This window comes from Chanos chanos, chromosome 10 (assembly GCF_902362185.1).
Source record: "Chanos chanos chromosome 10, fChaCha1.1, whole genome shotgun sequence".
Taxonomy (NCBI): Eukaryota; Metazoa; Chordata; class Actinopteri; order Gonorynchiformes; family Chanidae; genus Chanos; species Chanos chanos.
The window spans coordinates 15296010-15320076 of NC_044504.1; the positions used below are offsets into that span (position 1 = coordinate 15296010).

At 39.4% G+C, this 24067-nt stretch overlaps 2 protein-coding genes across 2 annotated transcripts; both read right to left on the minus strand.

The window, feature by feature from the left end:
• Positions 1-2007: 2007 nt before the first annotated feature.
• capn3a (calpain 3a, (p94)) lies at positions 2008-12752 on the minus strand. The gene is made up of 21 exons (XM_030787196.1): positions 12501-12752; positions 11516-11585; positions 10823-10941; positions 10564-10697; positions 10179-10347; positions 9908-9991; positions 9595-9689; positions 9224-9301; positions 8933-9093; positions 8392-8561; positions 8109-8120; positions 7693-7901; positions 6454-6490; positions 5737-5850; positions 5490-5547; positions 5345-5409; positions 4908-4976; positions 4749-4827; positions 4226-4342; positions 3621-3679; positions 2008-3198 (listed from the first exon to the last, which is right to left on the minus strand). The coding sequence occupies exons 1-21, from the start codon at positions 12750-12752 to the stop codon at positions 3172-3174; spliced, it is 2178 nt and encodes a 725-aa protein (XP_030643056.1). The 3' UTR covers positions 2008-3171.
• Positions 12753-14170: 1418 nt separating this feature from the next.
• On the minus strand, positions 14171-23850 carry ganc (glucosidase, alpha; neutral C). The gene is made up of 24 exons (XM_030787389.1): positions 23828-23850; positions 22807-22863; positions 22559-22661; positions 22242-22369; positions 21919-22086; positions 21567-21588; positions 21248-21299; positions 21050-21146; positions 20193-20388; positions 19893-20010; positions 19281-19516; positions 18532-18658; positions 18207-18286; positions 17888-18031; positions 17612-17708; positions 17401-17502; positions 16745-16988; positions 16059-16123; positions 15892-15968; positions 15714-15788; positions 15322-15435; positions 14950-15062; positions 14538-14641; positions 14171-14280 (listed from the first exon to the last, which is right to left on the minus strand). Exons 1-24 carry the CDS (start codon positions 23848-23850, stop codon positions 14171-14173), a joined length of 2652 nt encoding a protein of 883 aa, XP_030643249.1.
• Between the last annotated feature and the right edge of the window lie 217 nt (positions 23851-24067).

The following is a 24067-nucleotide window of genomic DNA, read 5'->3' on the forward strand; positions in this document are numbered from 1 at the left end:
TTTCTTTTTTTAATTTTTTTTTTTTTTTAAGTAAAAAATGTCTTGAGATATCTAATTTTGTTCGCTGGGTATGGCAGAACCTGTTTAGTATCCTCTCATTTTAAGCTTGTGAAAGTCCTCCTGTCTCAGTCCATATGTTGCCACTCTGTCTGAACATGGACAGACTATACGTCATTCTTTTAATGTCACAGCAAAGCTGTGAGAGGTTTCAGTCCAGGCTGATATCTGTAGACAATGGACAGTGCATCCTTTCTCTCTTTCTTTTTTTCTTTCTCTCTTTCTTTTTTTTCTTTCTTTCTGTCTTTCTTTCTTTCTGTCTTTCCTTCCGTCCCTCCTTCATCTCCTCCTTCTTACATCTCATCTGATCATGCACAGTACTGTCAGCTCTGAGATTAACTGACCAAATGAAGACAAAAACACTTAAATTGTGAGGAAAAAAATGAAAACCTTGGAGGCAGGTATTAGAGGCTGTTTTTTTTTTCCCCTGCTGCTCACCCAGCTGCAACCACACGTCACAATATACAAGCTCTGACTTGCAAACAGTTTGCAAACACATGGCATGGGTTTAGGGATACTTCTTATTTGGAGTGTTTTTGGTTGGTGTGAAAGCATGGTATGTTTACCTTGTTGAGTAACCAGAGTTTGATTTTTAGACTGGTTTGTGAAGACTGTTACATGCAGCCCAGTGGGCTGCTTTGTTTTGTTTTGTGGTCTTGTGTTGGGCTATAAGTGTTAGCACAATGCTTCTGTGTTTTTTATTTGAAAGTTGATTCAGACTACTTGTCCCTGCTCTTAGGTGTGCTGTTATTGTTGAGTATAGATGAACTTTTGTCTTTTGAGCCAAGTGCATTTGCTTTCAAATCCACTTGATCGGAGTGTTCCTATTTTCTCTTCTGTTCTCCTTTTACTTTTTCTTTTTTTTTTCCCTCTTTCTCTCCATTTATGATAAGTCATCTAGCTATTGTGACTATTTAAGTGGTTTTGAGTTTTCTTTTTGTTTTTGCCTTTGGGATGGTTGCTTAGTGATATTGAGGTGCAGTGAAGGGACACTTAGGCACTGAGCCGTAATCCAGAGATTTTAAAGACCGCGAGTTTGCAGTGATTGTGGGCGAACACTAGGACGTGATGGTGTGTCTACAGCAAAAGTGTGTTTCAGAGCGTTGAAAGATGTTGTGATTTTATTATTTTTCAATACGGTTTGGGTTTTGTTTATGATTTTTATTTTCAGCATCTTGAGAGCATTCAGAATGTGCGCTACTGTGTTATTTTCTTTACTGTAGGTGGAGTTGGGAGCACACAGAGGAGATAATAACTACTCTGTTATAATTGAAAGGGATTTCATTTTACTGCCTTTGTGTGTGTGGTGAAAGTTGTAAAGGAGGTAAACCTGAGAGAAGGCTAGGAGACTGAAGAGTACAAAGTTGAGAGCGCATTGACGGAGACATCCTCCCATGCCAGACCTTGCAATAACAGAACTCCTCGCTAACTGCACGCACATTGAGCTGGCCTTGTTTTGTTTTTGTTTTTTTATAAACAAAATATTCTTTCTTGACTGAAGAAACACATTTTAACCAGAAGTTTCCCTTGTAACCACAAAGTTTAGAGCACCTAGGACAGTATTAAGACCTGGGCATCTTTTTTCCAACTTTTTGCATTTAGAGGAGTATCTTTCACACTTGTGTCCGTCTGTGGTTTTGCACTGAGGAAAGCATGCAGACAGCCCTCTTACCTGATACCCCCACGTCTCTTTGGACAAGCTTGTTTTTTCTCAAATGCCATGTTCTTGTTATAGACTTTTTGTATGGAAATGTAGTCAAAACAAAACTGAATTAAAAAAAAAAAGTGATTTGCAACATTTGTCAGCTGTTTTTATCTAAAAATGACATCAATTACATTTTAAGATAAAATATTTTATACTTAAGTTGACTTCTAATGCTAAAACAAAAAAGCCCCCCCCCCCCCCCCCCCCAAAAAAAAAATCAAGCATCTGACTTTTTTTCTGGGAAAGCACTTCAAATAAGAACTGCACAAGTATTTATTTGGTTTAAAGGGTTAAGAATTCAGTACACTCATTTGACCAAAAGATTAAATCGGAAACCACAAAAAAACTTTCAACCCATATCCATGTTTACAGTTTGATATGGTAATTATGAACACTACTACAAGTAGAGTTTTCTGTTCCCTCCTGAAGCTCTTACAGAATTAATCTGATGGTTCCAGGAGACTCTTATAATCACATTTTTGTGCTTCTATGATTTATCAAATGTAGATTTAAAAAATGGTTTACGTATGGTCGGGGTAGCGTCAGCACATAGGTAATACAATTCCAGTGACGGAATCAGGAGTAAAAAGAGCAGGGTTTAGAAGATGTGCTTCTTCCCTCACGTGAAGGTAATGTATCCGTGATCCATGACTGGATTAGCTGTCTTCTGAATCAAGTTGATGAATAAAACTCTGGACTGGATTGGGTTATAACCAGAGGAGCTTGGATATACATGTTAGAGTAAATCTTGGCACGGAAGCCAAGAAGAACAACAAACATAAGAGATGTGATCTGAGTTCTGTCTGAGGCTTTGTGAGGCGCTCTGTCTTGACAGAAAAAGAGGTTTTGTGTGTGTTTGATGCCTGAGAAAAAAAAAATGTCAACACGTGAGAGATAAGGAACTTCAAAGGAAAAGAAACACGGGGTAAAGGAGGAAGACTGTTAAGAGAGAATTCCTACATAGGTCAAAAGGACCTGACATGAGGGGAAGCGAATAGGGAAAAGGAGGCATTAGCGGTTGGTGAAATGAGGATAATGAGTTGAATGGTGTTACAAAGGAGGAAGAAAGTAAAATAGGTTGTTTTGAACATAGAGAGAACAACAGTACTGGAGGCCACATCTGAAAACCTACTCCTTTTTTTTTCAATCTGATCTGAAGAGATGGATGAAATCTTCATTTGGCTAGTCAGAGTAATCAAAGTTTATAAACCATATTTCTCTGCTAGCTCATTATCTCTCTAGATCAGTTTGATTAGGAGCAACAGTTTGTTTTGAGTATGGGAACATTGCCTTTTTCTTGAACTTATGCTGAGGTACGGAGAAAGAGAGTGGATGATGGTGGTCTGGATTGTTGAGGTAAAAGCTGGTTGTTCTGCTCCTTACAGTGATGGTCTTGTGTCTCAGTCTGTCTAGGCATACATGGTCAGCTGCAGCCACTGTGTGCAAAAACAGACAGATACAGTTTAGCTCGTTAGCACACGCCTAGAAAGTAGCACTATACTTCAGTGTTCTAACAGGCCACTGCAGAGCACAGTCACAAATGCGATTGAACACTTGAAATAAAACAGAACAAAACATACTATATTTGATGCTAGACCTAAGCCTACATAAGTAAGACAAGCAATCTAACCACAGCATCTATTCTAGAGTACCCCCAAGTCCTTAGGTTTTCCAGGTAAAAACGAGCCTCTGGATATTGAGGAAATGGCAAAAAAAAAAAAAGTGACAAGAATTTGGTCCTCCAAGACTAGATTTGGGGAGTCCTAATATTCTTGTGAAAGAGACTCAAGGTTTTCTGCATAGCCATGTAATTTATGTGTTGAGCAAACAGTATAGTGTTTTGAGGTCATGCTCTTACCTCTAACACACTGAGTCTGATTGTCCCATCCCCATCCTGATCGAAGGCCTGGAATGCTCCTACAAAGAGACCACGTTAACCTCAGACAGTACATGCTATCTGGTACTTCATAAAAAAAAAACAACTTAGGAGAATATTTTCATGTCACAAGATTGTGGGACATGTATGTTTAAGAACTTAACACCATCAACGATTAAGTTTAAGGTATTTGTTCTAAACCCATCGCTGAAGTACTGAATTTAAACATGCTGAAAATCCTTGATGGCTTTTAAAGCAGAGTTGAGCTCAATCTACAAATTTTATAATTGGCTCCCATTCTGTTCAAGAGTCTGAATTTCAGTTGAATCAGCCACATCCATGCCATATAGAATTTGAATTTAAATGACAGGTAGTGGATTTAATTCAGTGCAAATCAAACAACTCTCTCTGCCTCCACTCCAATTAATTTGCCAGGTGTTCTAATGGCAGATGGGTGTAGGTTCCAAAATTTTGAAGTGAGTACAACCTGTTTTTAAGCACTAAGTATTTGGAAGATCATTTATCTATGATTATTTGCACACTGGGTCCAGCCTGATAACACAGCTCAGGCCAAGAGAGGCACTTACTGAACATTCCTTCCAGTCGAACTAGACAGCTGACAAAACTGTCAAAGTCAATATTCATGTTCTCATTGGCATAGCGCATGGTGATGATGTCATATAGCTGGTTGTTGAGACGGAAGCCTGAATGGGACACAAGACACATGACTGTACAGTGACAGGTCCATTAGATAGGAGTTATGATAACTTGCAAAATGTACATAGATCAGTGCATTAGTTTCAAAAATTGGAAAGTTGATCGTGTGTCTTTACTCCACAGCATCAGTCCTTATTTAAATCCAAGACAAATGTTGCCTGCATTTAATTCTGATAGGTATTAACATAACAACACACTCAATTCTGGAGTTGGATTCAGAGTGGCATTCAGTATGAACTGTAGCATGTCTATGAACTTTCTGTCCAATGCAGACAACCTTGGTCTTGAAGCTTAAATGCTAATTACTTTCATCAAATTATAGAATTATCCAGTTGTAAGCCTTGAGATCACACCAAAAGCCAGAACTCAGGCATAGGTATAGATTTCTCTCACCTGCATCATTGACGGCATTCCTCATTTCATAGCTGTTGATACTGGCCTTCTGATCATAATCATAGTGCTTAAATATTCCCTGTGGAGAGAACAGGTTTAAATCCATGTCCATTTATTTATTTATTTTGTTAAAAGGGTGGGGACTCCTGTGCTTCTAACCTGCCACTGTTTGATCTTATTCCACAAGTATCTGAACTCCTGCAGATTGAGTCTTCCAGTCCCGTCCATCTATGCAGACAGAGTTAAAGCCAAAATAATACAAGGTTCTACCAGAGGCATGATAAAGAGGCACACAACAAAACTTACAAACATTTCAAATGTAATTGCTATATCTTAAGTATTAAAGACATGAAAGCACAATGTATTAAGCTCAGCACATGTCTTTGAGAAGTGCTCTGTGTCTAAAACAGAGGCATGATGGGTTTTTTTTCAGTCTTATTAATGTGTTTAAGCGATATGTTAAAGAAAATTGTAAAATAATGAAGTAAATACTTAATGCACTGAGTAACTGAACCCACTGTCTTATTCTATAGCAAGAATTTCATTTCTGATTGCTCTGACAAATCAAATGTCATCAGATTTGATACAAAGGATACATCCATGAGAGCAATCATGCTTCGGCAACTCTCTAGACTGAAGCCATCTGTTCTCAGATCTATATCTGTCAGGAGAGAGGAAAGGTTTGAAAAACTGTAGGAAGTAGCTACAGTCTTGCATATAATAAAAGGGAAAAACACTTACTCTCAGACATCACTCTGTTCAGGACATTCCTTAACTCATTCGCAGAAATCTCCATTTCCTGTGAAAGGAGAACTAAGATCAGCATCACAAAATTCAATATCAGTGTGTTTTTGTTTCCAGTGGTTATGGTCAGCATTGAAACCAGACAAAAAAGGAAAGAGAGGAATGAGAAAAAGGAAAGAGGGAGAGCAATTGGAAGTAGTAAAAGCCCAGCAACACAGCCAACCCACCCTCCCACCATACTCACAGTCCCCCTATCGCTCCCTGGCTCCCCTGTACTCACGTCCCCGGCGATCTGCTGAAAAATGGTTCGGAACTGCTGTTCCTCCTCGCTCTCCTCCCCCGCCGAGGCTGGAGCTGGCTGCACAAGCAAACCAGGTACAGAGAAAGCATTGTAAAGAAGTCCATTTTACTGGAATCCACTTCTCCTATTATTGCTATTTTATATATCAATTTTAGACCACGTAAGTACAATCAGCCTTTCTTCGCTTTATATGGGTAATCAAAAAATCTGATCACAAAACTGCAGCACTGTCCCCGCCTTGTGCAAGGTGCTGAAAAATCCACTGAGCTACAATACATTTCAAATCTCAATAGAGCATTAAGCCCTGAATTTAACACGTTATGTTATTGCCCAGTTGTAGATACTGCATGAAAGTCGTACAGTTATTTCAAAACTACTGATATTTCTTTACTTAAATGTTGCAGTCAAGCAATTTTGTTTGTCAAGAATGTGACAGTTTGGCATAATTATTCTCATTTTCATGTGGAATTAAGGATACCATTTCAGCGTCGTGTGCAAGATAAAGATGCAAGAAGTTCAACAGCATTTAGGCTTTGAAATAGGGGGTTTCCAAGACTGGAACCTTGTGGAACCTCAATCCAATTAACAGATCTGTTGGACCAGCAGACAAGAAACGTATAAACTATTACTGTGAGATGCTAAGTGGGACAGAATACTCACCACTGGATGGTCAGCTTCGATCCTGTTCTCTATTTCCCTGAGTAGAAACCAACAAAAAATGGTCACCAAGGAAACAAATAAGTGAGCATTGGTGGGCCTCAATATGGTAAATCCCCCTCCACACATTGTCAGAGGAAATTGCTCTTTCCACGTAATTCCTCACTAACAATATCATTCCAGTATCAAGTATAGGTGTCCATTGATGTGATTTATGTTCTCTCACTGTTCTGGAAGAACATAAGAATTCAAACTCTTACCATCTACAACCAAAAGAAATTTGTTAACTTTGTGGTGGTTCTCCATTTGTGGTGGTTCTCCATGATGACATACATCGTAACTGATTAAAACCCCTTTGGCAATTTACATAAATAACTGCTTTCTTCATGGAAAATTGTGCAATATCTTTTTTTTCTGTATGGTCAAATCTTTGACCATGAACTTTAAAAGGGTTCCGGGCTTTGCCGTGTCACTCAGGCCTGGCATCCAACACCATCTGCTCCCAGGTAAACTGCAGGGTCCTTTTCTTCCAGTCAGTTTAGGAGCTGAGATTTGGCGGTCTACCAGATGGGACTTTAGAACTGAAAGGGAGCATTTACCAGTGCGTGCCCAAATCTGATGTCGCTTGTCCTAAAAAAGATTCCATTACGGCTTCGAACTGGGGCCGATTTCTTCCAGCTCTACAAATCAAATTGCCATTAAAATTGTTTGTCCTTGGTGGTGTTGCACCCCTCCCCCACTTCCTCCCATTTGCTATCCCAAGTCGTCTCTCCCCCCGCATTTCTGAATACCAACAAAGCCACTCTCTCTTTTAAGAGAGCAAAGGCTCTTAAGTCTGACCATGAACCCACTGAGAAAATGTTAGCACTATCTCAGTGACAGCAGTAAAGTTAACTCAAATATCCATTTTTTTTATCTGGTGGTAATATAATACTAGTTGCGCATAAGCCATTTGTAGCATCAAAATGCTGTATATTATACTGTCATATGTTTGTCCTTCCAGGTTGTAATACACACATAGTATTCTTCCTAAAATAGTGAATACGTAGTATGAGTGGTAGACAGTAAAAACCCAGTGTGAAACGAGTAAGTAACGTATCACCAAAGTAACTCTGGAGTCCTCTTCCTTATTTCTCCAAGGAAAGCGTTAAGTGGCTTTTTAAAAATCTCAAACCATTACATTGTAAGACCCTCTGCCTGCACTATGAATCCAGACTCAACATCTCCTCTACTTTCACTCACTCTGAGGTGTTCCTCTTCTCAGAGAAGACACGAAGGATGAACTCTCCCTCTTGGTGGGGCTCATATGTAGAGGGAACAATGACATACTCCCCAGGGCTCAGACGGAAACGCTGTGTCACCTCACGCAGGTTGATGTAGGATTTGCTACGTGCCTTGGAGGAGTTGAACAGGAAAAAGTCCTTTGGCATGTGCTGTTTGTTGCCGTGCATCTGGCAAAAAAGGAGAGAGGGGAAGAGTACGAAGAGACTCACCAAGAAGAAGCTATAAGTTTTAAAAGAGGATTAATCAATGGATGAATGAAAGGAATGTTCTAAACTGATATTGGAGGTAGTTCAGGATGTAAAGGCATACAAGATGAGGAAAGGCCAAACTGGGCAAAAGGAAACGGACCAGGGAATTTAAAGGCCTGTCCTTACCTCCTTTGGCACCTAAGGACAAACAGAAAGAGTAGTCAGAATGATAATTAATAAAATCCAACCAATATAGTAATTACCAAAACCATATTAAGACATGCTCTGTCAAAATGCAAGCTGGAAACATGGCTTTTTTTTTTTTTTTTTTTGCTTCCATTAGTGTTTTAATTCTCTATGGAATGTAATAGCTGTGACTGTGCTGAACTTACTACCGTGGAATAGGATCCAATTTAAATGATTTAAAGATATTCACTGACACATTGGTTTTGAAAGTAAAGTGAGGTACCTCATAGATGGAGAAACCAATAGTGAACAGGTTGGCTCCCAACTTGCGCTCTTTCCGTCGATTCTTCTGCATGAGGGCCACCACAAAGGTACAGGCCACCTCATTATCCTCTGGGTCATCATCCTCCTCCAGAAGACGAAGGCGGTACTGTGGGTTTGTCCAGAATGTGTCTACAAATACAGATATGAAAAAAGGTGTTAAGGGAACTGGTAATTGGGTCAGCAAAGTAACCAGAGAGCTGCAGGTTTAAACCCCAAGCATGACAACTCACTGCCAATGTGCCCATGAGCGAGGTTTCTCCAGATGTATGTGACCTCTGATGTTTTTAAATTAATGGGATTTTTTTGTCACCCTTGGGACTATATAAACACTCTCAGTGTTAAGTTAACACACATAAAATTAGCTGCATACATTGTAAGAGAACAATAAAAATACACATTTTGACGAGGCTTTTTCTCTTGGCTGGAGATGATGGCTGGGACCTAGGCAGTCCTGAAATTAGAGATAGGATAGAACTGAGGTGAGACAAAGGTTTTCCTACCTGGATAATTCCTGCAGCCCCCAGCAGAGCAACCCCTCACCCAGCGGCCTTCATTCACAGATACTGTCCATTTATGAATCTTATCATCCTCCAAAGCGTCAGGAGTCAGGTTACAGATCTCAATCTTGGTGTAATTTTTCTTAAAATCCTCAAAGGACATCCTGAGTGTCAAACGTAATTCTGATTAACTCATATTCTCAAATCAAGTTGAAACTCTGATGCATCTTGTTTGATTATTGAGAAAAGTGACATCCATTTAAATGAAGCTGCACATATATATACGTTGCTTACCAAAATTCCCCATCCTCTGCATTCTGGTGCTGCAATTTATCTTTCTCTGCTTTGGAGATAGTGGACCACTCCTTTGAGCTGCAACCATGTAAGTGTGAGTTTAGCACAAACAGTGGTAGTAAGTTGGAATAATATTTGATAGCACAAGTTTGAAACAAGTCAATCAAAAAGAGCAGAGGCTTATTTGCTGGTTTAGGGGCATGTTTACACAGGAGATTTTAAAAGGGCTGAAATGCAGTTACCTATACACTGCAAAACGTTTTCATGAAGGACAGAATTTCAATGTTTAACCCAAACCCAGAGAACATTATCTGACTTTCCAGCCATTTTATTTAGTCAATAGCTGTAATGGGTGTTTTTCTGTCACTTACTTGTCACTCCAGGGTCCGTTCCATTCAACTTGGCCCCATGGGTTTCGGAGACGCACAAGGCGTACCTTAGACTCCTTTTGTTGGGACTGCTTACACTGAACACACAAAAGTCATTTAATAACACCTTATATGCACAATGATTAAAGTTACTCCAGAGATGTCTGATACACCATAAAGAGATTAAAGAATGGCCATGAACATAATCATTTTAGCCCACTTAAAGACTGAAAACAAAGTGGTGGTACAATCTCAGCATACTTCACACTGTGAAGAATCTGTAAGTGCGCTCACATATAACCCATTATATCATTACCTCTTCCACAGCTGTCACAGAGTAGGCATGGCCCTTGACCAGTCCTGTAGCTGTTCGGGTTTCAAAGCGAGCTGGCACAAGGGACTGTCAATCAAAACAACAACTACCTTTAACTGTCCGTGGTCAATGTCAGTGGCATTTTACAAGTGGCTAGAGTAGAGTTCAAATTATAACACAAAGTTTCTGTTCTTGTGTCTATTTGTCCTGTACACAAACATGTCCAACCGGTTTATACCACATCAGCTGTGCTAGGCTTTGAACCAGTACTCACATCAATAGAGCAGCCCATGAGTGAGCCTCTCTCCAAGGCCTTTTTCATAATTTTGTACAGCTCCTTGGGTGCCTCTTTCATCTCATAGAACTCTGTTACTCCTCCTGTGAAGTCTTCCATGGCCTCAGTGGTGTTTCCACCCTTAAGGGCTTCATAAGAGCCATGGAGCCTGAAACACAACATGCAGGTTATACGTTGTCCCCAGTAACAGCAACTTACTTTGGGACAGTCCAATTAATTCACTGACCAGTCTAATCTAAATACCTGAGAAACAAATAATTTTTCAAACTGAGATAGGTTTCATGCAGATTTGAGGATTGTATGCCAGACTTTAGCAGATGTTTATTTATTTCAGCTGGCTCTATCTGAATTAGGAGGAACTAACTTAGCATAGGCCTTTTCCAGAAGAGCACTCCAAAACTCATTCCTTTCTGCAGACTTGGTGAATACCAGCTGGTTGTTAAAGGTGGGTATGCGGTCATCAATAACAACATCCACCCAGTCACCATAGCGCCAGAACTGTAAAGAAAGAAAAGAAAAAACACAGTAGCCTTTTATTCTCTGCGTTAATAATGTTAATGGTCTGAATCTCATCCTTCATAAAGACATAACATGTAAATAACTTGTGATTGGCCAGCACTGACCTGGAAGTGGAAGATTCCAGCATAATTATCAGAGAGGCTTTGTTCCTGAGGGACAACACGATAGAGCAGCTTCTCATTCAGTGTCAGGCATGCAATAGCTGCCAGGAGCCAACAATCACCTACAAAAGCACATTGATAATTACATGAATATTTAATTTTGATGAGGCAAAGTGGTCAAAATGAATCACTTTCTTGTGTGCAATGTGTGGCTATTTTGTGATTTTGTAGTTATTCAAAATGCTTTCAGTCAAGATGTAATGGAATGTCATTAACATTGTTGTTAGTGGAAAAAAAAGGGAACAAAAACACTTTTTCTCAAATATCAGCCTTTCTCATGACACTTGCACTGAAAAACAGGGTAAAAAACCCTTGTACTGCTGACATCAGTACTTTTTAATTGTCCTGGGAAATATGCCAGGGGTTTTTATCTGCTCTGTCCATTCAAAGAGCTCACACCTTTGTGTCTTTGGTCCTCTTTTATAACCAACATACAGAACACAACAATGAGAAGTGCTGCTGGTTAGATTCTCTTCCAACAGAGTATGCACAATATAGAGAGGCCACTGATGGAGGTTAGAGCTAAATATCAGGGCCCAAAAACAGGGTCTTAACACTACAATGCCATGTAATTAGAGAAGTATCAGGTGTGTGTGTGTGTGTGTGTGTGTGTGTGTGTGTGTGTTCAGGTATTACCTAAATCTCCTTGGCAGATGTCTGTCCTGCTGGCTCCTCCTACAATGAACTGTGGATTCTCACAGATTTCCTGTAGGACACAGAATAATTAAACAATGTCCTGCTGGCTGACAGTCACAGTAGTTATATGTTAAAACAATAGACAAACCCCAGCAACCAGACACATCATGATAGCTGTGGTTCATATTTTACAGGCTGGAGAGGGACACTGGATAATAGTGACTATGTTCATCAGTAGCTAACTTGTACTGCTGACCTCATGAAAAGCTATGACTACAAAGTTTTGGATTTATCATGTATACATTTTTTTAAAAAGGGGGGTATGTTAACATTGGAATCTAGGTTGTCATCATTATTATTAAATTGTCTCAACTATTTATTTATTGTTTATCTAAATATGCATGTCCATATCTTGAGATATTGTGCTAAAACTTGTGTATTGACCATACTACTTGTGGTGGACTGCTTCATGTCATTGATTGTGCTATTTTAGGTATTTTATATCAACACATGGGCAGTCAGTGTATATTTCTTGTTTTTAGTGCCAATCTTTGACAAAACCGTCAACCGTTTTACTGACATTTATTACAGTCCTGTGGACCTCATCTCACATACATGTGCATTTAGATTTTCATGTATAACAATAAAGATACCTTTGATTTTTTTAATCCATTTATACATCAACTAAGAAAAGAAGATTTCAACACTTTGAGGACATCACAAAGCAATGTCCCACAAAAGGCGTCAGCTAAAAATAAAAATCATTTAAAAACAACAGGCTTAAGGAGAGAAGAATATTTGTTCAAATTTGCACTTGTCCCTTTTTTAGGGGGCTTGATAGCTGTTTTCTTTACATAACAAATATCCACATTTTCAATACATTCTCTACCCTTTATTCAGCCAATAGCAAGACCAACAGTCTCTGTTCACATGTCCCCCAGCCAGCCCAACTGCCGCCCCTGAACCCACAACACAACCCTCCTACCTTGGGCCTCTTCCAGATAATGTTCTTGACCTTGTTGGACTTGTGCCCCAACTCCTTGTAGCCAAGGGACTCCACAGTGGCTGGGAAGGTGTCATCCTCAAATAGGGCCTTTTTGGTGACGCACTCCTGTCTGAGGCTGCTATAGTCCTGGCCATTGAAGCGGATGGGCTTGCTTAGAGATCCTTCCCCGTCTCTTCTCTCTCTCTCCCGGATCAATCGGTCACAGAAAAACCCAGACGGCGTGTAGGGCATCTTGTCTCACTGGGATTGTTTTGTTGTTAAAAACTTCCACAAAAAGTCTTAGAAGCCTATAAACCCTGGCATAAATCCAAACAGCTAGTCTCTGATTGGTTACTTTTGTAAGTGACGTGCCTTTCACTTGGTCATGGAGTGGACACCAGTTTTGAGAGCAAAGAGATATTCATTTGTGATATGTGAACACACGCACTTTGTCGTGTGCATACAAGCACACATACAGTCTTCTCTTTGGGACATTCCCATTGGTCACTGGACAAAGGCCTTTCCCTGGTAGTTGTGCCCTCATACCATCATTGTTGGGTGACACAAAGGGGCATAGGCCTGCAGAGAGTGGTTGCAGGGAAGGCCTGCCTCAGCAGAAGCCATTCAAGCTCTCTAAACCTGTTCTCAATGGAACTCAGCATTGAGCAGTCTCAGCAGAACTACAGCAAGCTAAACCAGCCAGACAAACTCACTCTCGACCTCTGAGTTTTTGTCATTCTGAAAATGACTCTTTACCCAAAGTGGAACTATAGCTTCTGTCATATATCTCCATCCATACACATGACTTCATGACAACAGATAAGATATTAGAACACGGATCATATATGAACACAGCAACAGATTATTTTTCATAAATGTAATACAAACTTGCATTGTATAGTACATCCAGACTTTTCGGCTATAATCCACCAGTGATAAATGGAGTGATGCTTTCTGAAACAAAATCCAAAAAAATCCAATAATTCCTGACCCTCCCTTAACTGATTTAAGGATATACATAAGGTGAACTACTGGGAAAAAGTCATTCTAAATAAAAGTAACAACACACGAAACTGTCTGTTTTGCCTGTTTCTTTTGTTTGTCACTGACCAAAACATCACACAATTCTAAAACTGAAAAAAACAACAACAATAATAATAATAATAATAATAATAATAATAAAATTAAAAATGAGTGCCTTCATTCAAACAACAAGATGATTCATTAGTAACGTCCAATCATTTATTGGTTGTGAAGTCAAAGTAAACAGAAACATTCAACTTTATCCGAGTGAAAGATATTTGCTTCAAAAGAAACTGTGGTTTAAAAAACGAATTAGCACTACAAGAGCAGCAGATGGAAATACTGTTCTTACAAAAGTCCAAGCGGTTTAGAAATCTAACAGCTTATTAAAATAACATAAGGGAGCTCCACATTAAAACTAAACAATAAGGTCAACACAAACTCTTCCAGTAAAAAAAATGTACTGAAATGTTCAAGAATTTATCACAGTGAACATCATATTCATATTTGTTCTTATCTTTCTACATTTAGTATAATTTGTTAATAAGCAGTGTACTTTGGTGATGTCACACTACCTTTATAAGCCCTTCTTGGCATAAGCTTTTAACTGAGCCTCATTATCTCTGTCATGTGATGGGTAAATGGCCCTATTCTATCTTGATCTCCCAGTCTGTGTGTACCTCCAGGTTTAGATCATGTATCGTTAGCCTTTTTTTCATTTCATCATACTGGTAACCACATGTGTCCTCCTGGCCACCTGAGATGTAGAGATCAAATGGTTAACAGTTTACAAATTTATAACATAATAAACATATTCTGCTAGTAATGTGTCAACTATCAACATGGCCTTTTTTTTGTCCAGAGTTATAATGAAATACGAGTTGTAAGTGATTGTGGAACCTCTCTTCAAGTGCTTAGGAAGGATAATGGACACATTTTTATTTGTTCTCAGTTTGAGTTGGTGAACTGTAAAATATTACTTTACACTAGGAATTTCATTTGGCCAAATTTTACCTGATTTGAGTACAGTCACATTGGACGGCTTCATGTTAACCCCGAGTATGATGACTGTGTCCACTTTTTCCGCTGAGACAAATATGCCCTGTTCATCTGAACAACTATGAAAATGACAAGCACCAACCATCACTTCAGTTTCAGCTTAAAAAAACAAACAAACAAAAAAACCCCAGAATGCTCTCTATATAACCTATAATCAGAAACCCGTGGTCATATGCGTTCAGTGCATTTACATGGCATCTCTTCATCCGCTTTCATGAGAATGGACTAGTAAATTCATTTAATCAGAACCCTATGAAATGAATGAAAAAAAAACACAGGTGGAAACTAAATTCTATTCAATTTCACTTCAGTCCAAATGAAACTGACCTAAACTGAGCAAGTGTCTGTTACAGATCGAGCATCTTACCTACTAACAAGGCAGCCTGCCCGCATGGTGTAATTAAAGAGAGAGAACTGCTTCTGATCCCTGTAACTGAATGAGTGGCCATCATCCAGGTACAGCAGACCCTCAGCACTGCCCTACAAAACAAGCAAGCATAAACATAGATATAGAATAGGAACAAGTTATTACACTCTTACAACAGCCATACACGGAACACATACAAAAAAGTCTTTTTCATCAGTTTCACAAAAAGTTTCACACACAACTGAACATGTCTTGTTCCACACCATACTTAAACCTCACCTTAACATGACTGACTCTTTCTGACTCATTTGGTCTATCGACCAGTATTGAAGAGAGAACTTTAAATATTCTGAGTTGGCTGATTGTAGTTACCTTGTTGTCTAGAGCAACAGTGAGAATGAAAGGGTATTGCTGGAGATCAGCTGTACTGGAGCCACATCCTGCTCTCCGGAACACCACTGTACCCCCTCGTTGGAACATGGGCACCTACCAGAGGAGGACAGACATCAGAGATCTTAACAAAAATGATATTGCAATTATATTGCACTAAAGAGAACCCAAAGTTTGATAGTGACATCAAATGTAACAGAAACCCAAATTCAGGTTTAATGTTTTTCAGTTGTTGAGTGGAAGAACTACAGCTAACACTATAAATCTAGTGTGATATGTCAAGAGAATCTGATTAAATCGCTTAAGTGTAAGTGAATGTTTTTGTGTTTATATACAGACACATTTTACACAAACACACAAGCATTGGTACTCACAGTATCCAGAGTAACAGGAACACTCAGAGATCTTCCCCCTTTGTATACCTCAGAGGTGCAAACATCATACCATAGCTAATACAGAGAAAATGTCCAGTATTCAAATTTATAGCTCAAAAAAATGATTCAATATATTGACTGAAGTTCATTTGCATAAAATCAGGTAACTGCATCAGACCTCATCTGGCCCAGGAAGCAAAACAGTGACCTCTTTGACTCCTGGATCAGTGACTGGGGCAACCAGAAGAGCACTACCTAAATGCACAAGAAGCATGTTCTCAGAAAGTACCATGTGACCAAGGAAAAATATACATTTTGTTTAAAAAGAAAAATATATATATTTACCTATCATATAGGAGTTTTCCACTCTGAAGATACTTTTCTCCAATGGGAACTCCACCCACAGTGGTCTGACATGAACATACATTCGAATGGATTTTGGATTTAGATGCAACAGGATACACACTCAAGTACCACTATGGAATCAGCCTTTAAATTTAGCTCACACTCATTGCAGACCAAAACACTTAATGATAATTGAAATTCTTTTTCATTTCATGTAGCATGTTTAGCAGAACAGACAGGGGATTCTAGAACGGAGAACACAAAAATCCAGTGGGTAAAGTTTATGTTATATCAACAAAGAGCAAAACTTGAGATCAACCTAGGTTTAGAAGGGGAATCTTAGTAAACTTGGTCAACTAGCTCTTCAGGTGGATGTTCAAGACAGAGTCTATCAAGGACAGAAACACAATACAGGAGATAAAGGAAGGCAGAGCAGGTAGACATCAAAAGAAGACAAAGATCAAAGAAGATATAATGAGATCATGTTGATGCCACCAATGGGCAGTCTTAGCAACAAATAGGAGTATGCTCCTTTTTGTTCCACTACAAGCAAATCATTGTTAATGGGTTATGACTCAGTCACCCAGTTATCATAATGGAAATGTTTATGTGTCCCACTCCTGCACACAAGCTCAAGCTTAGTTTAAATACAACTATGCACAGTGAGGCCGGGAAGTTTCTTTTACCTCATGGGTGGTTGGCCAGATGTATGAGCTTGGTAAAAGAGGGTGTACCAGTAAGGCAGAAGGCAATATCTCTGCTGAATAACCGAACGCACTGCTGAGGTCACATCCTCTCCAAAAAGCCAAGGCTCACGTCGCTTAGATGTTCTAGACGAATGGCCGCGAAAGAAAGGCTGCAAGGCCCCTGCTTGGTACCAGCGTACCAACAGCTCAGGTTTTGGGTCCTGCACGAAGCCTCCAACATCAGCTAAGACAAATATTCATTCAGAGAATTTTATTAACGGTTCCTTGGAAGCATTACTCATATTTCCATCTGCACTACTTTGCAATAACATCCACAATTTTTGCTATTTTTGTACTGTAACAGTTCAGTGAACGCGGCACGTTTTCTATATACTTTCTGTATACAGCCCTTTGTCAAATTCATGCCACTGAAATCATAGAGATTGAATCCAAATATACAATAAGCTCAAGATGAACACAAACAGTACACATTTTAATTTCATGGTTACAAAACATATATTAATAATAAGGTGATCAATAATCAGTGCTGCACTATGTGTCATTCATGTAATTAATGTCATTAATGTTATTTATAGAAATTTGCATTGAGCACTGCAGCGATCTGTTTTGCCTGAGTGGCTTTTTTGATGTCTCACCTCCACAAAAATGAATCCCTGACACACTCAAGGACAGTAGCATGGAGATTGAAATCTTCAAGTACTCCCAAGTAGCCACGTTGTCACCAGTCCATATTGCACCTGAAACCAAAATAACAAACCACACATATTGATCCAACAAAAGATACATTTACAGGAAAGATCAAGTGGGGCTGGACAGACCCAGTACTTCACTCTCTTACTGGCTTACCAAATCTCTGTGAACCAGCAAAGAAGGAACGTGATAAGACAAACGGTCTCTCCAAACCACCAGAACGAGTCACAAGACCTGCTGCTGTAGCCATATGCTGGGAAGGATGAAATGAAAAAACATACAAAGTTTGTCTGTGTGGGTAGTAACTTCTGTTGAGGTGTAACTCATGTCAAAGAAGCCATACAAGTTATTTCAGCCTTTCTAGGTTAACCTATTCCAGATATCTTCACATGAATATCATTACAGTTCCGAGTTTTTTTTGTAGAGACTGACCTGGTAGAAGCCATACAGGTTGTGCAGGTCTCGATGCTCCCAACCTTCATGATGCACTGTGTCTTTAGGCAATGTTTTCTCAGGCCCAGAAAAGTCAGAAGGTTCATTCATGTCAATCCATACAAACAAGGATTCTGTTGAGCCCTGGAGCATACATACAAGCAAACCAAAACTATCAGCATTATGGACCAAACTGTGAAAACGTAAACCAAACAGTAAAGGAAAACAGTCCCACTACCACAAGTTTGAACTTAAATATATAGCTCAATCTGACAAACACATGTATGGAATTTCATCTATAAATTGCTTTTCCTGTTACCTCGTATTTGTCAAGCGCAAAGCATCTAGCGTACCATGACCTTGTTTGTGAGTAGCTGAAGTCCAGATAACAAGAGGAACCTGATGGAAGAGAATTGAATAAATCAAAAGACTAAGGCAATGGATGCTGGGCACAGGGAAAATATAGACTAAAAATTATCTGTAGGTTGTCAAAAAAAATCTATCAAGATAATTTGAATCTGAGGAAACAGTTTGTATTGTCTAGTTCTCAGAGAGTTTATTCATATCTAGCTATGCAAAACTGATTACAATACATAGAACGCTGGAGACAGCAAGGACTTACCATGAGTGGTGTTAACTCTTACCTGGCCAACAGGAGCCTTTGTAGAGATCGTGCTTGTTATTCTTTATGAAATAGCCACTGTCTCTAGCCTCACAGAAAAAGGGCCAGTCAGGGTCAACTTTGATGTGAGGATCACTGATGACAACCAGCTACGGTACAAATTGATTGAGAAAGAAAACAACACAAGGCAGAGACCTGTTAATATATGTATTGCTTTTAAACCAGTGAAAACCTGAGGTAGAGAGGAACTTGTCCTGTGCTTATGAACTTTTTTAATATAATCATGCTCAAGGTTTCCCATTTGCCACAAGCGGCAGTCTATCCTCCTGAAAAACAGTAGAGTACAGCTCCGTTTTCATACACACACCCAGCCAGCAGGTATTACAAGGACACTTGCGCTGTATTAAATTACAATGGGGGGAAAGAAATCCTACAGGAATCTTGCCCAGCCCTCTGATGGCTTACCTTCAGTGGCACTTCTAATCCCCCAGTACAGAATGAAAGGATTACTCAGTAAGTGTCTCCTTAGAGGGCTTTAGACATCTCTAGATATGGGAAATATGACTACCAAAAATAAACACCAAACTCTACAAGCATGCTCTGCTAAAAGCTTAAGTGTTGATAAAATTGCATATACCTACATGTGGATCATTAAAAATTATTATGTTCCATACCAATCTCTAAAACAAGTTGTTACATTAATGTAAGTACAATAGGTGAACAGTATACAGTCTGGATATTTGGGGGATACCCTAAATTCAGGATGCCCACCTTCCTGTTCTTTCTTTGTAGGTGTTCCTGCATGTCCACTGGGTTGGGGAAACATTTAGGATCCCAGGTGAAGTAGCGTTTCCCTTTTGTGTGCTCAATGTCTAACCAGATAACATCATATGGAATATTATGTTTGTCAAAACCAGCGTCCACTTCTTTCACATCAGCCTCATCATTGTAGTTCCAACGACACTGATGATATCCCAGGGAAAAGAGAGATGGCAGAGCCTGGTATCCTGGTACAAAAAGAAAATAGTTTCATAGATTAATGGAAAAACAGAACAAATATAAAATAAATAGTTTTAATATATCTGAATGCTGAATGCATTTTTATAGTGTAGCTGTCAATTTGTCTGTTAATTATCACATTTTGGGTTAGCTGAACCCATAAAGCAAATGCTGGGATAGAGTAAAAATGCACCAATTGTGAGATTTCTAGAGCTGGCACTGAGAAACAATGCTCTCTCTTTCTCTTTCTCTCTCTCTCTCTCATAGAGAGAAACTGGACATCATGAAGTTTGACCTGTACAATATTAAGTTGTGGATCAGATGGGCCTCTATAATTAGTGTGTTATAGAAGCATGTATGGCCACACACAAGAACAATGAATACCTGTCAGTTCTGCATACTGACAGAAAGCCTTGGCAGGTGTTGGTCCAAGAAGTATAAAGCAGTCAATTACTCCACTCTCTGACACCCAGTTCACATCTGCCTCTGGGGTTCCATCACCCTGACAAGACAAGCAAAAAAACTAAGAGCTAGACAGGAAAGTGGCAAGTATAAATCTCCAGTATAAATAAATGTCTAATATAATTAAATGGGCACTAATATGTACTCAACAGTGCTTGCAAAGACAATAATAGATTTTAAACACAACAGACCCTCTAGCATTCAAGTAATAAAGACACCAACTGCAGAGTTTACCTCCTTGCTCTTTGGGGAGAACTGGAGGTCAACCAGAGTCTCAGATGCATTAAGCCAGAAAACACCCACTGTTCTGTTTAGCTTGTGAGCCAGCAAGAGAGGTACAGAACCATAGAGGCCTCGTCTGCTGTTGATGGGATAGGCGTACACATCCAGGTTATAGAGCCGATAGGGTGTGGTATCACTGTAAAAATCAAACATATAAGCAGTGGTAAGAAAAAAGAAAAAAAGGAAAAGTAGCTGAGTTAAGAGTCCTAATACTGAATAGTGATTCAATATCCTTATCAACATCAACATATTGACTTAAACCAGCCATAGATATATCACTTTTGCTCAGGTTAATATGCTTTTGAAGACCAGTGTGATCTCTAAAGGTGGAGTGAGGTGAGGAGATTCATTGAAGATTCTCTGCACTGTACTCTTAGTGTCAGTGGCGCACCTGCACAGTCACAGGCCATTCAAGGTGAATAGCGTGGGCCTGCACAAGTGCTTCATTCCCATGGAGATGCATAAAAATATGGAGATGAACAGTGGTAACAGCTGGTGATACATGAATCAAAGGATGCAAGCACAAATCTTTTGGCTTAGAGTTTTGTGACGGCAGGGACTTATGGTAACCTCGAGAACCAGACGTTCCAAAAAGAACACTCAGTGATCTGATTGGCCCACCTCTCCTCTATTTCATTCAACCAGCATCAAATATTTGAGACACGCAATAAGGGCATTGCACATTTCTGCACTGTAGAAATTAATGTGTTTTCATAAGCCAGTGTTTTCTTTGTAAATGAATGCGATTAATCCAAACTGTTGGATAGCTTGAGCAGGTTCCTTGACCAGAGTATTACCTGGTGTCTTTCAACCGGAAGCTGTCAGCATGCTCTGGGAGTCCATAGACATCACTGTAACCATGGAGACGGAGGTCAAGGCCAACAGAACTGGAACCTGCAGGATAGGCAATTTCAGACTACCCAGTAATTTTGGCCCTCTTGAGTTTAACATTATGAGAAGTACAGTTCATGTGTGAGAATTCTAAATGGACTAACCACTTGTTGGGATATTCTGTTGTCTGATCCTCTTCTTCAACGAACCTTTGTGCTGTAAAATTAAATTGGGGGATTTCATAAGCAACCTTGATCTCAGAATGAGGGTTGTGTATCAATATATATAGGTATAGATATGGATAAATATAAGCAGGGAGAGAGAGAGAGAGAGAGAGAGAGAGTGAGGGAGAGAGAGAGAGAGAGAGAGAGAGAGAGAGAAACAGACAGAGAGACAGATAGACATTTTGTGTGTGTGTGTGTGTGTGTGTGTGTGTGTGTGTTTGTGTGTGTGTGTGTGTGTGGATGAGGTATTCATTTTCACCTGATACAATCCTGAAGAAGACCTGAAAAGGGGAATAAATTATGAATTGTAAGACATTGTCTCATGGTAGAGAATGTTTATATAAGCCCTTGAACAAAACCCTTTCCAGCCTTTTCAGCACTACACTACATACTTTCCTAATCAATGTCTAAATGTGGAATATTCTAAAGACTTTATGTGAGAAATGCAAACTATTTTATGCAGAAAAGAGTAAATCTATGAGGACATTTAACTGATTTAGGAAGTTCATTTGTGGTTATGAGAGAGTGACCTCTTTAGAAAATGAGAAAACTGTTCTTAACTGTTGGAGTTTATTATTGGTTTGTAAGAAGGGTAGAGGAGTCAATGCTACCTGGGCAGGCCCTCAAAATGCAGTCGTCCCCTTGGATTGAGCGTCACAGTCACCTCATCCTCGCAAATTACATCAAGTCGGAAAGGGGAAGAAAAGACCTGGACTTGATGTTGCCCTAAGCCCCATGTTAAAATGACAAAGTCCTTGCTCTTCCTCTGAACTCTCAATCTGTCAAAGAGACAGTTTCCAAAATAAAAAACCATGACAAGTTTGAAGAAACCGAAAAAAACCAAACAAACTATTGTCTGACATTATATTGCATCAGTGCATCAAAAACAATTCTTTTTACCCTCAGAAAAAAGTCACAAATTATCAAGTCTTACTGCTCACAAATCGGCTCTCCATCCAAGACATCTTCAACTTTATAGCGGGCTTTGAGTGGTTGCAGTTCATTAACCGAAACTCTGACAGTCTTATTCTGGATGGCCTGCACTTGAAGAAGCAGTCGTACCTATATCACATAGTATTCTGTGTAAATTCCTCTGCTATTTCTCTTTTTAGTTACTTTAATTGAGTTCAAGTTGACTTCTGGAAAACTACACCCTAATCAGTCTCCATATTTCAGTTGAAATTCTAGTCTCAGTGAGTCAATGCAGGATTATTGTTTGATCTGTACCACTCCTTTCATCCTGCAACATACCTGGGAATGAGGCTCAGAGAGTTCAATACCAGCCCCTTTTTCAGTGAGTACCAAACTTTCAAGTGATGCACAATATTGTGATGAAGGTCCATCTTTTTGTTGTCTAGTGATTGGGGGAAAGAAAAAAAGAACTACAGTGGTTTTCAGTCTCAGTGGTTTTGCTGTAACTGTTAAGGTCTTTGGCACAATCACAATCATCCTCATTTGTTTATTGTGGAAAGACTTTATTCAGGAGTTGTTTTGCATACCTGTAAAACCTGGGGAGTTCACTGTACTTCTTTCCCTCCTCACCATCCAGAACAGTGCTGAAAATAATAGTTTGTATTATTATGGTCAAATTTGCTGTTTCATTTCTTTCTCACAAATTAATATGAAGAGTACCAGAGTTCAGAGCGAGAGTGTGTCAGCATCTTCTGATCCACAGAAATGCTACATCTAAAAGGACTTCTCCCTGGCATGGTGACTGTGACACCAGTCATATGCAGCTGAACAGCACATTTAGTATTTGATTAAGATATAGACGCATATACATGGCGAGCTATTGTAGGCTTTAAAACTCATAAACTGTAGAGCTGGGGTTAAACAAAACACTAATATTCAAACATTTTTTGGCAAAAATTAAGGGATGCTGTCCTTCCGAAAATGATGACAATGCCCTAGCCATATGTATGAATTACATTTTCACGTAGTCAAAAGATAGTACTTCTTCGACGGTGTCTAATTAGCGTGCAGTCGTCTTCGTTCATGGACATGAAGTTATTCTAAACAGACTAGGCGTCGGTTTTGCCTCATCTTCTCCCATTTCATATCTATTGCCATTCGAATTGCTGGAAGTGTACGACACAGCAATAACCATGTTAAGGAAATGGTGAATATTGCGCTTTCATTTTTTTTTATCGGTTTACAGCTGATGTAGGACTGGACGTACTTCGCTCAAAAACTTGTGTCACTTCATAAGGTACTGAAAAGGAAAACAGTTTGTGGCCAAGCGATCTCTTCTCGCGTATTTACTATACCTCTCATGTGATTCTGTTGGTTCGTTCTGTGTGATTTCTCTTCTGCTTGATTTCTGCCCCATTTTAAAACACTGACGCTCCGGTTTCGTCTCCTATGCGTGGCTGTTCTAAATATGGACCAGACGAAACCACGCTGGCAAACTGTATTAACACTGATAGACACGTACCCGTGTTTGCTAAACAGCGTACCCGTGTGAATTTACACTTACTGATGACAAGTAGGTCGCAAGCAACGATTTAGGGGAAAACATACCACATCTTGCGGTCAGAATCCATGTCAGAGGTGCAATTGACTAGTCTGCTATTGAAGTAGATGGAGAGAATGTAGTGTTCAATCATGAAATTACACTAGTTGGAAGAATTGTTGGAGCTGGAGTTTCTGTCCTTCTAATTTTCAAATAAATTTGGAACAGTAGGCACAGTAGGTGATTAGGTTGCACTTGAAGATTAATTACTTGAGTGGATGTTTCAGATTTTAGAGTTACTGTAGTTC

Coding starts and splice junctions, on each gene's coding strand:
- ganc (XM_030787389.1), bottom strand. CDS start 23,850: ATGGATTCTGACCGCAAGATGTG. Junction 18,659..19,280: donor TACAAAGAAAGAACAGGAAG/GTGGGCATCCTG, acceptor TTTGTACCGTAG/CTGGTTGTCATCAGTGATCC. Junction 15,436..15,713: donor TTCCTGTTACTCTGGATACT/GTGAGTACCAAT, acceptor CTCCTCTGGTAG/GTGCCCATGTTCCAACGAGG.
- capn3a (XM_030787196.1), bottom strand. CDS start 12,752: ATGCCCTACACGCCGTCTGGGTTTTTCTGTGACCGATTGATCCGGGAG. Junction 4,828..4,907: donor ATAAGATCAAACAGTGGCAG/GTTAGAAGCACA, acceptor TTCTCTCCACAG/GGAATATTTAAGCACTATGA. Junction 3,680..4,225: donor TCGACTGGAAGGAATGTTCA/GTAAGTGCCTCT, acceptor GTCTCTTTGTAG/GAGCATTCCAGGCCTTCGAT.